At 34.0% G+C, this 12,982-nt stretch overlaps 1 protein-coding gene across 1 annotated transcript; it reads right to left on the bottom strand.

Annotated features, from left to right (window-relative positions):
* Positions 1 to 5,160: 5,160 nt before the first annotated feature.
* On the bottom strand, positions 5,161 to 6,295 carry LOC110319162 (olfactory receptor 1094). The gene has a single exon (XM_021194599.1). It carries the CDS (start codon positions 6,221 to 6,223, stop codon positions 5,231 to 5,233), a length of 993 nt encoding a protein of 330 aa, XP_021050258.1. The 5' UTR covers positions 6,224 to 6,295; the 3' UTR covers positions 5,161 to 5,230.
* Between the last annotated feature and the right edge of the window lie 6,687 nt (positions 6,296 to 12,982).

The raw sequence follows: 12,982 nt of genomic DNA, 5'->3' as shown, positions 1-12,982 counted from the left end.
GCCAAGCAGTGGGAGTGGTTGGGTAGGGGAGCAGGGGCAGGGGGGAAGGGTATAGGGAACTTTCGGGATAGCATTTGAAGTGTAAATAAAGAAAAAATAATAATAAAGAGGTATCTTTCTAGTAAATCATCTATTTTGGAGTATCGGCCTTTGAAGTAAGATGTAATAATTCTTAATTAAATTGTTTTATTTATTTACATTCCAAATGTTGCCCCCTTCCCAGTCCCACCTCTCAGAGATCATTTCTCCATTTCTCTCCCACTGCATCCAGGCATTGCAGTTCTCTGCTATGTATGTGACTTGGACCAGCCCTTGAATGGGCTCTGTGACTGGTGGCTTAGTCTCTGAGACCTCCCAGTGGTTCCGGTCAGATAACACTGTTGCTCTTCCTATGGGATTGCCATCCTCTTTAGCTCCTTCAATCCTTGCCCAGACTCTATCATAGAGGTCCTGAGCTCAGCTGTTGACAGTAAGTATTTACATCTGTCTCAGATGCTGGTTGAGCCTCTCAGAAAACAGCCATGTTAGGCTCCTGACTTCAACTACAACATAGCATTACTAATGGTGTCAGAAATAAAAAAATTCAGGTCTGGAATTCAGGTCCTCAATACATTTGGGTTTGCATTTTATTAATGGTGAAATATGAAGATTTAATTTTATCCAAGAGTACAGTTTTATGATCCTGAGGGCTTGAGAGTGGGAGATCCAGTCCATCCCTTTGCTGTTTATAGCACTCAGCTGATGTTTTCCTGCCTCCTTACCTGAGTAGTACTGAAGCGCTGGTCCCAGTGACCTGAGCAGGAGAGAACAGTCATGCTGACCAACTCAGGTAACACCTAGTTCTACATCCAAGTACTGGATCTATCTTTTCTATGAAATGCTGGAGCCCATGAAAGGAATGATCCTCTTGATACCAAAACTGCAAGATCTCCACGACACAGTGAAAAACAGGATATCTAAGAGGAGAACCAACAAGGATCTAGTGCTGACAGTGTAGCAGAGGCCAGAGAACTCAAACCAGATCAAGGACTATGCAATGAATATTTGTAAGCAAAGCATTTTGGGTAGAATTATATATTGCGTAACATACCAGGACACGGTGTAGCTGTCATGGTAAGATCTTTTGCTTATTTGTTTGTCTCCACGAGGGGAGAGGTTGCAAGGGCAGAGGGTCAATGTGGAAAGAAAGGTAAGTAAGATTTAAGAACATGATTAAATATGCAAATAATCAGTAAAGCATTTAAAAATAAAAATAAAATACCAATAAAATAAAAAAGGAAAGAAAAGAAAAAAAAGCACAGCTTTAACAGAGTGAAAACTTTAGGTGGTATTCAAATTGTCCAAGTGTTTTAAAAACATACCTTTAAGTACTGAGTAAGTCAGAATTGCCATAGTGAGATAGAACTGAGATAAAAGTAAATAATGAAGATTTATTAATTTTAATGTATTGACTAGAACAGATAGCAAAAAGATAAGTCATGCTACCAGTTGGTTTCTGAAATACTGACTTTTAAAAAAAAAACAGTAAAGAAGATAGCTGGAATTTTGATAGACATAACTGCAAATATATCTTTTTTCTGTCTAACGTAACTGTAATTGTTGTCTCTGGGGCTTAGAGCCTCTATCTTCTAACCTAGGCCTAGTCCTGAAAGCTTCTAGACTTTGGACAATCTAATCTAGGCCTAGAATGTTTAGAGCCTCTGAGGTTTTCTGCTGAGGAAGCTCACCCTCTCTTGTTTTTCTGAACTCTAACTGTTTGGCTCCCCTAAGCTCTTCTGGCTCAAAATCCTCTCCACTGACTGGTTCAATCTGTCTTCTCTCTTAGCCTCTCCTTAATTGCTGTTTGGCCTCATACTAACTTTGGTAACATGTTCTAATCTTCTGGATGGTTCTCATTCTCTGCCTTCTCTCATCTCCTGTATTTAGATTGTTCTTCCTCTGCAACCTGTCTCTCTATAACTTTCTAGGTAAGATTGCCTCCCATTTCTCCCTCTGCATAGCCCTTAAAGTCCCTTACCTTTCTCTTCTCGTGAGTTGGGTAAATTCTATTCTATCAAATCTTTCCCTGATTTGTGTGCCTGCCACTCAATTAGACATCACTTATAAACATGGATGTATTATTTTATTTATTTATTTATTTATTTATTTATTTATTTATTTATTTATAATACAGTGTTTTTCCCCACCAAGTGTCTTGCCCCTTCCAAAGTTGGTCATCATATTCCCGATCCCCCATTTATGAGAGGATTCTCCCCCAACACCAGGCTAAGAATGAGGACATCATGAGTTTTGCAAGCACATGGATGGAACTAGAAAGTATCATCCTGAGTAAGTTAACTCATACCGTAAAGGATATGCATGGTATTTGTTCAGTGATAAGTGGATATTACCCCCAGAGTACAGGATACCTAGGATACAACCCACAGAATTTAAGAACTTTAACAAGCAGAAAAGCCAAGCGATAATACTTCATCCCTACTTAATATGGGGAAGAAAATAATCATGGGAGGCAGAGGGATGGTGGGATTTCGGTGGGAGATGGGAGGGGAGAGGAAAAGGAGAACGAGATCAGGCGTGTGTGTGTGTGTGTGCGTGTGTATGTGTGTGTATGGGTTTGTGGGGGGGGGGGTCAGGAGAAAAATCCAGAAGGCCAGCAGAATGAACGGAAGTATGCAGCCAAAGAAGATGTATAGGGAGATCCTTTAACCCCAGCACTCGGGAGGCAGAGGCAGGCAGATTTCTGAGTTTGAGGCTAGCCTGGTCTACAAAGTGAGTTCCAGGACAGCCAGGGTTATACAGAGAAACTGTGTCTCGAAAAACAAAGAAACCAAAAAACCCCAAAAAACAAAAACAAAACAAAAAAAGAAAAGAAAAGAAAGAAAGAAAGAAAGTACCAGAGACATGTGAGGTTAGCTCAATAGGAGTGACCTTAGATGAAATGCCCAACAGTAGAGAGAGGAAACTCAAAGAATTCACCAGTAGAAAGACAGGGCCTCAAGAGGAGGGTTGATGTTACCACCCCACAGTCAAAATCTTTGACCCAGAAGTGTTCCTGTCTAAAGGAACTTCAGGGTGCCTACTTCTACAAACTATGTTTACCTTCTTTGTTTGAAATTAAAGATATGTCTTAAGGGCATGTCTATATTCTACCCAAAGTGACTAAGGATGTGTGCTAAGTGCTGAGCCACACAACAACTAGAAACCGATTTTCTCAGTAAATAACATAATTTCCAGGTTCATAGTATAATCAAATTTCCTGCAAAAAGTGACACTGAGTCTCTATTATTCATGAATGAATTTGCTAAACACTTAACATACATACTTAATTATAAATGAAATCATTCGTTTTCTTATTCATCATTTCCTTCCTTGATGAATGGTATACTTATTTATTTGAAAACAGGTATGTAATCATAAAAAAAAAAATCCTTGATTAGATCATCCCCTCCCTGACTAATGCAGATGTAGATACTTACATCCAAATATCAGACTGATCCCTGGAACCCCCAGTGGAAGAGATTGAGGGAGGGAAGGATTGAGGGAGCCAAGAGGGATTGCAACTTTTTATAAGAACAATATCAACTAACTGGACTACTCAGATCTCCCAGGGACTAAATTACCAACCAAAAAATTTACATGGAGGGATCCATCACTCCAGATAAATAGCAGAGAGGGGAAGCTTGAGGCCCCAGCTTAGGGGGATGCTAGAGGGCTGAAGTGAGAGTGGGTGAATGGCTGGAGGAGCACCCTCAGAGAGGCAAAGGGGAAGAGGGTGGAGGGAAGAGATGAAGGTTGGTGGAGGGGTAACCAGGAAGGATGATAGCATTTGAAATGTAAATGAATAAAATGATCAATTAAAATAAATCTCCAAAAATTTAATGAAATGTATATTTTGATACAGTTATACAATGTTAAAAAAAGAACTCTGGAATACTGGCAACATTTACATATGATAAGATAGAGATATCAATTTTATTTCTGAAGTAGGAAAATTCTTTATTCCATTCTACTCATCCCACTTGCCTTAATATGAAAAAAAAATATTGTGGTTGGCTTTAAAAATGTTACTTTTATAAAATGACCTCTTGTAGTCAATAATGGTTAGTGGTGAGTTTTTATAAATTTAGATAGCTGTAAGAAGGGGAAATAGTGCTGGGCATGGTGGTGCATGCCTTTAATCCCAGCACTCGGGAGGCCAAGGCAGGAGGATTTCTGAGTTTGAGTCCAGCCTGGTCTACAAAGTGAGTTCCACGACAGCCAGGGCTACACAGAGAAACCCTGTCTCAAAAACCAAAAAAAAAAAAAAAAAAAAAAAAGGGGGGGGGGAATAATGAATAAGAATGCTTAAATGGGGGCAGAGATTGTGTTGACCAGGTAGAAGAAAAAGCTTTGAAAAAAAATGAAAATTCACTAATATAAAATCTTCCTAAAGTATTCAATATGCGTATTATATCAGTGCGTTTCCTTTAGATCCATGTACATTTATTCCTATTGTATTTATTTTATAGAACACTGGAATTTATGCCATTGAATAATGATTTTAAAATCTATGACTTATATTTCAATTCAACCACTCAGAAAGCAGAGGTGGGCTGTGAGTTGGAGGAGTGCCTCATTTTAAAAAGTGATTTCTAGAGCAGTTGAGGATATATAGACACCCCTGTCTCAACAAACAAATAGCTAAGAAAGAAAGAAAGAAAGAAAGAAAGAAAGAAAGAAAGAAAGAAAGAAAGAAAGAAAGAAAGAAAGAAAGAAAGGAAGAATGAACTAAAGAAAAAGAGAAAAAAAAATCTATCACTTAAGTTGAACATGTCTAAAACCAGCAGAAGTAAATACTCTGTTATGAGTATGTTAAGATAAATTGAGCAATTGCATTATAGCCAGGGATCCATAGCAAGGCATACTAAATTTAGATAGGATGAAGAGGACTTATTACAACTAAAATGACAAAATTATAAAGAATAGACTCCTGAAGACATGAATTCTATTGAAAATTCAAATAATTTAATGACAACAACACATATATCCATAGTATTTCTACTATACATGTGCTTGAATCCATCCATAGCTATATAAGAGATAGTCCTCATTGCTATTTTTGAGAAACAGTAACTAAGGTAGTATTAACAAGTTAGCTCTAACATTTTGGAACATGGCCACTATTAACATAACTCTGGAATGCTTTTCTCTGTAAAATACAGATTTACAATGGACATTGTTTTCAGTGCTACTATACTTTAAAATGCACTTTGTTCATGAACAAATTTCTCTCAAAAATCTTTTTCATTGCCTCTTTTACATCTTTGTTTCTCAGACTGTAGATGATGGGATTCAGCATTGGAATCACAATAGTATAAAATGTGGACACAATCATGTCATGTTCCAAGGCATAGTTGGAACTAGGTCTCACATACATGAAAAGAATTGTCCCATGATAAATAGACACTCCTGTAAGGTGAGAACCACATGTAGAGAATATTTTTCTCCTCCCTTCAGCAGAATTTATTTTAAGAATTGCAAAGAGTATGAAACTGTAAGAAACCAGGACTATCAGGATGGTGATAATCTCAATGGAGCCTACACAATAGAAGAGCAGAAGCTGGTTTATATATGTGTTTGAACAAGAAATAGCAAGCAATGGAGGAATATCACAGAAGACATGCCTAATTTCATTGGATGCACAGAAAGAAAGGCTAAAGGTAGCCGCTGTATGTACAGTAGCATGCATAATTCCACCTGAATAACAAGCTATAATGAGAGGTATATAGACTCTAGGTGACATTTTCACTGCATACAGAAGTGGATTGTAGATAGCTACATAGCGGTCATAAGCCATTGCTGCCAACAGGAAGCATTCTGTGGTTCCAAACGTAACAAAGAGAAACATCTCTGTCACACAACCAGAGTATGAGATAGATTTATCGTTTGAAAGAAAATTGACCAACATCTTCGGAGTGACAACCGTGGAATAACAGGCATCTAGGAATGATAAAACACTTAAAAAATAGTACATTGGATTGTGAAGCCGGGAATCTCCAATGACAAGTAAAACAAGTCCTAAGTTGCCTATGAGAGTAAAAAGATAAATCACAAAAAACAAAAGAAATAACAAGACTTGCAGGTCAGCATCATCGGTGAAGCCTGTTAGTATAAAGATGGTGATGTCTGTCACATTGTTCACTGGAATTCTTCGTACAGTATAACCTGGTGAATGTCTCGACATTTCTGACTCTTACACTGTATAAATCAATCAAGGCCTTTAGAGAACTGTCTCCACTATCACATCCCTGGGCTTGTGTTTTAGAAATTCATAATGGATACTTTCTCCTTGGAGGCTGCAGCTGTAATAAAGAAGTTGAGAATAAGATGTATTATTGATTTAAAAATTAACTGAAAAAAGTCAATTTTTACATTTTTCCTGTGCTTTTCACACGTAGGACCAGCAAATTTAATGTTGAGAATGCTCATTTTTCTCTGCTAATTTTCCATCACTTTTTTCATGTTACATTGTGTTCACAATTATTAACATGAAGATGCATCATATGTTATACACAGCATCTAATAATTTCCTCATTGTCTGAGTCATATATAGACTCAGATCATCATTAGATCATTAGAGTTTAGCAGAGAAAAATTGAATGATCATCAATTAGTGGTTAAGAAATAAAATAACATAGAGTGAAATAGTCTTAGATATCAAACTCACTCAGGGCTGCTTTTCTTTGACAATTTCTCATTTCATTAACTCATGATTATGTGTGAGGAACAGAAAAAAAATCATAAAGGGACAGGTGAGCTTTTTGAAAATGAAAAATAAAATTAAAAAAGCAAATACATTTTAAAATGTATTTTACTTTTTCACTTTTCTTTCTTGAAATGAGCATTGCCCCTTACCTATTCTTTTTTAACCTTCGGTGATTTTTCCCTTATTTTAAAAACAATATAACTTATATTATGGGAGATCTCACAAGGCAAGGATATGTGCGTATGAAAAAATATCTATCTTTGAGTCAGGTATGGTGGCTCATGTCTTTAATCATAAATCTATGATTATCCTCTGTGTATTTAATGAGTTTAGTTTGGTCTACATGACTATTTGTAAAACTCTCATGGTCAAAAAGAGATCCTGTCCAGAAAAAAAACAAAAAATATATCTTTGGATTTAATATGAAACACAGTAGTTTCATAAATAATGGGTGATTATTCTCTTTGTGCTAGTTCTATGCAATTGATAAGTTTACTATAAGTTAAATATCTTTCAGTAACAATCAGTATTAATCATTATGGAAATATTTTTCAAAATAATGTTATGATATAAACTAAAAACATGCAGTAATTGGGAATTCTGAGAAAATCCTGGACCAGTAAGAGCTTCTGTGTATGAAACTAAAATAACAGGTTTATTGCAAGTCACAGCAAGGGTTCATTATGAGGTCCTGTTAATGTAACCTGCTTACAAAATGTGAACAAATCCTTGTTTCAATATCTAGAATCATAAAAACAGATCTTTACCAATGCTGTTGCTTTCTCTTCAGGATTTCAGATAAATCAACATATTGAATTTATGAATAGCCTCTCTACATTAGGGTTGGCTAAATCATCTGTGACTTATTGATTTGTATTCTCTATGAAACACATGGTAATTTTTGCATTGAAACTTCCAATTATAATCTGTTCAGCAAGTAGATTATTCCAAATGAAGGAAAGACTTGTTTTTGTATTAAAAATGTTATTATATAAGTTGTCATTTTGTTTTAGAGTCAATAGAGGGGTTAAACATACAAAAATTCATTAAGTTCATAAACATAATTTCAGAAATCTAAAATACAAAATATCCAAAACTCCCAGGTATGTGTAAAGAAAACCAGTACACTTCTCATAAATATACACAAATATAATAGCTTCAATTTTAAATTGAATATTTAAATGAAATTATGCATAAATATATGCATTAACATATACAAAATATATAAGAAACTAACATGTTTATCAAACATCCAAAAAATGAATTTCAGTTCACTAATTTTCATTGTAATTTTTTCCATTCCTCATGTTCCACTTAAGAAATCCTAGGATACATATGGAAATGTTCGCTACAAATTATCAGAAATACAATATACATTAGATAGGTCTAACTGAATGAAGTGATAGTAGATGGTCCACCATTTAAACTCTTCCTGAGGCAGATGTTGACTTATACGCACATAGAATACACAGCCAAATGTGACCTTCACATAGCTGATAAAGGATGGTTGTAAGGAATTAGAAACACTATACTTTGGATTAAATTTCTGTGTTTAAATCTCAGGTGTTTAATTTTTGGACATGATAAACTGGGAAAACGTATTTCTTTTGTATTAATATAGTAATGGTAATTATAAATAAATGTAATTAATATTGATTAAGCTTATTGCTAACATTATACCTTGTTCAATCTTAGCAGAAACTTATTGCAGACTGTTTTTTTATGAAATTTACTAAAAATATAATGTAAACCCTAAATAAAGAGGAATATGAATAATGAGTTTATATTATATTTAGTACTAAAGAATAAAGGACTTTTATCTCATAAATTCTTTTTGATATCTCAAAAAGAGTTTCAGTGAGATTATAAATACTAAATAGCAGTCTCAAAGGTTTTAATCATCTTACAAATATATTGATTATCTTCATCTGCCTATAATCAGGTAATATCTGTATTTGGTTAAAATTTCAGTATAATTTATTTTCGGTTACTAAATGTCATGGATTTAAAGACCATTCATACTGCTCATGGGATAATATTTTTTCTGGCAAATTATTTACTTCCTCACACTTATGGTTTTAAAGCAATGATGTTTTAGAAATTTGAAAACATATTCCATTCAACACCAAGATATACAGAGTCAATTATCTAATTCTCATTAGGTATCTGATAAGAATCCGGGCAGCCAAAATTAAATGTATCATTGAAATATTTTATCATAATACTTACAACACAAAGATTTCTATATCATACAGATGAATTTGGATTAATAATAATTTTATATAATTGACTTTACTAGAAAGAAATGACAAAGTTAAAACATATGTAAACCTAATATTTTAACAAATAATGATCAGTAGGGAAAAAGATATGAAATAAATCAACTTTGTCACAATACACATAGTACTCCAGTAGTATTAGAAACACATTGATGATGTGAAGAAAAAAGTAGCTTCAGGGCCTTCTTTATCCTAATAATAGAAGGGTTGGTAGAATGAGTGTGTGTGTGTGTGTGTGTGTGTGTGTGTGTGTGTGTGTGTGTTATCTTTTACAGTCAATGTGACAACCTGTAAAATGACTCAACATATTTTATTGAATTTAGAACTGAGAATCAACTAGACCATGTCACAATATGCAAGGATCCTCTACTGTGCTAGTTTCAGGGGATTTGTTGTGGACTTTTTGTGATTTATCAATACTTAGGATTCATTAAGTCCTGAAATTCATTTTATGAAGTAAGTAATTTATATAAGAAAATTCAATGAAAAGAGTGAATGGTTCTATATTGAACTCTTAACATTTTTTCAAAAACACTTAACAACAACAAAATTTCCATAGAACACAAAACAGTTTTGGTGTTCAGTCTTTAAAAGTTTTATGCATTTCATAGTTTTTCCTAATTTGAAATATAACCCTCAAATTTACTTCTCATAATCTAAGTTTTCTTGTGGAAATAAAAACAGATTTCTAATCAACAAATATGTGGTCAAATTAAGACACAACAACTCTCCATAGCAGACATATGCTTCAATTCCTGTACACAATTTTTTAAAGTAGAATCTTATCACCAAATTAGATATAAGGCTAATTGATATGTTCTTTCCTTGGAAATACTATCCCTCTTGTTTACACAGTGCAAAATAATCAGTTGTAAAAACATAAATACAAGTAACATTACATAACTGAGTTAAGAATATATATGTACATACATATGCATAGAATAACAATTAGTGAAAAATATGTCATGAAATTGAAGGAGAGCAGGGATAGATATATGGGAGGATATGTAGGGAGGGAAGGGGAAAAAGAAATAATGTAATTATAGTATACTCTCAAAAGTAAAATGATACTACAGAATTTTAAAAAGTTAAAGAAAACTTGCATGTTAAAGCATGTAGTATAATTTAAAATTCAGAGTTTCTAAATATTTTGTATATGGTAGATTTTCCTCTTACATTGAAAATGATTGTTTCAGTCACATACAGCAAGCTGTGAAAATTGTGTATTTTCCTTCTTATGCCAGCCCTTTGAAATTTTCTTGAACTATACAAGATGCCCCAGGGAGAGCACATATTGATTCTCTCAGGATAGAAAAATACCCAAGTGATTTAAGTTTTTCTATAACAAGCAAATGAATAATTTACAAGTGAATATGATATAAAGTGATTGGTGACAAATCATTTCTCAAAAAAGGGGCATATACACATAAGACCAAGAAATTAATGTAACAGAAAGGAAGGTACAACTCTAATCCTAATATTGGATTTATTTATAATGTACATATAAATATAATTATTACTATACATAATACACAGTCTATTGTTAAAAATAGAATACAACTTTAAATATTTTCTTTTCTTGCCTCAGAATGCAGTATATTTATATGTATAACTGTAACTCATATATATAATATAACACATATAGTTATATTCCTATATATTTTGAGAAAATATATATATATATATATATATATATATATATATATATATATATACTCAAAAATGGGCACATGATCAGAAATAATCACTGCAGACAAAAACTGTCAGATAAAGAAATATCATTAAGGTCAGAAGCAGGAAGGTTAGATTTTCCTGTACATATCTTCCCTCTTTGCTGAGTCCACTGGGTCCCCCCCAGCTGTCCTGAGCTCCCTGTTATTCCCTGATGATCTCAATTTTCCTACCATCTCTCATCCTGTAGAGACTGGACCAAAGGAGCTGAAGGGTTTTGCAGCTCCATAGGAGGTACAACAAAGTGAACCAACCAGTATCCCCAGGGCTCCCAGGAACTAAACCACTAACCAAAGAGGGACCAATAGCTCCAGCCACATATGTAGCAGAGGATGGCCTTGTAGTAAATCAATAAGAAGAGAGGTCCTTGGACTTGTGAAGGGCCCCAGAGTAGGGGAATGTCAAGACAGGTAAGCAGGAGTGCATGGGTTAGTGAACAGGGGGAGGGGAAATGGGATAAGGGAGATTTTTGGAGGGAAAATGAGGAAGGTGATACGATTTGAAATGTAAATAAAGAAATTAAATAAATAAAAAAAAAGATATACAAGAAAATACAATTTAGTAGGAGAAGGAAATAAATAAAACTCTACAGGACCTGAAAGTAGAAATAGAAGCAATAAAAAAACAAAAAAACAAAAAACAAAAAACCTCAAACCAAGTGAGTCTTGGAGAATGAAAACCTAGGAAAGAGAACAGGAAAATAAAACAAAAACAAAAGCAAACAAACAAACAAAAAACTGATGCAAGCAACGACAACAGAATGGAAGAGATGCAAGACAATTTCTGCCTTAGAAGAAACAATAGAAGAAATTGATACATCAGTCAAAAATATTAAATCTACAGAATTCTTGACACAAAACATCCAGAAAATCTGGAATACTATAAAAAGGTCTAACCTAAGAATAGGAGTAGAAGGTAGAGAGTCCTAGATTCAAGGAGCAGAAAATATTTTCAACAGAATCATAGAAGAAAACTTCCCCAAACTAAAGAAATAGATGCCTATAAACATACAAGAATCTTATAGAACACAAATTAAACATGACAAGAAAAGAAAATCCGCCACACACATAATAATCAAAACACAAATATGCAGAACAAAGAAATGACATAAAAAGTGTGACAAAAAAAAAAAAAAAAAAAAAAAAGGGAAAAAAAAAAAAAAAAAAAAAAAAACAAGGCCAAAAGCATTCAAATGTTGACCCATCAGAATTACGTCAGATTTCTCAACAAAGACTCTAAGAGCTAGAAATGCCTGGACAGATATCTTGCAACACCTCAAGAAAATGATTGATGACAACCATGACTACTATATCCAGCAAAATTCTCAGTTGCCATAAATGGAACACTCAACATATTTCAAGACAAACCCAAATTCAAACAATATCTATCCACAAATCTAGCCCTACAGAATGTATTAGAAGAAAAACTCTTCCCAAGAAGGATACCTATATCCAAGAAAACACAGGAAATATGTAATTCCATGTCAGAAAAAAGGGAGGAACACAGAAATACACACACGCACAGACACACGCACACACTTACAGACGCAAACAATACTAACATCAAAATAACAAGAAATAGCAAGCACTAGTCAATATCTCTCAACCTCAATGGAATTAATTTTCCAATAAAAAGACACAGGCTCACAGAATAGATGTTAAAACAGGATCATACTGCTTCATATAAGAAACACACCTCAGAAACAAAGATAAACATTACCTCAGACAAAAAAGGCTAGAAAAAAAAGTTTTCCAAACAAACAGACCCAAGAAGCAAGTTAGAGTAGCTATTCTCGTATGTAATAAAATAGAATTTCAACGAAAATAAATCAAAAGAGTCATTGAAGGACACATCATATTCATCAAAGGAAAAACATATCAAGATGATATCTCAATTTTGAATATCTATGCCACTAATAAATTTACCCACATTTATAAAAGAACCTCACACATTAATAATGGAAGATTAAAATACCTAAATCTCACCAATTGATAGGTCATCCAGACAAAAATTAAACGAAGAAATGAATCTGACATTGTAAATCAAATGGATCTTACAGGCCTCTGTGCAATTCTCTACCAAAATACCGAAGAATATACCTTCTTCTCAGAACCTCATGCACTCTTCTCCAAGACAGACCACATATGCATTCACAAAGTAAGCCTCACCAAATACAAGAAAATGGAAATAATGCTTTGTATCTTATCAAACCACCATCTATTAAAGC

The sequence above is a fragment of the Mus pahari genome, chromosome 3 (assembly GCF_900095145.1).
Source record: "Mus pahari chromosome 3, PAHARI_EIJ_v1.1, whole genome shotgun sequence".
NCBI classification, from domain to species: domain Eukaryota; kingdom Metazoa; phylum Chordata; class Mammalia; order Rodentia; family Muridae; genus Mus; species Mus pahari.
Note: the sequence above shows the minus strand (reverse complement) of the source record. Positions and strands in the feature narration are given on the sequence as shown.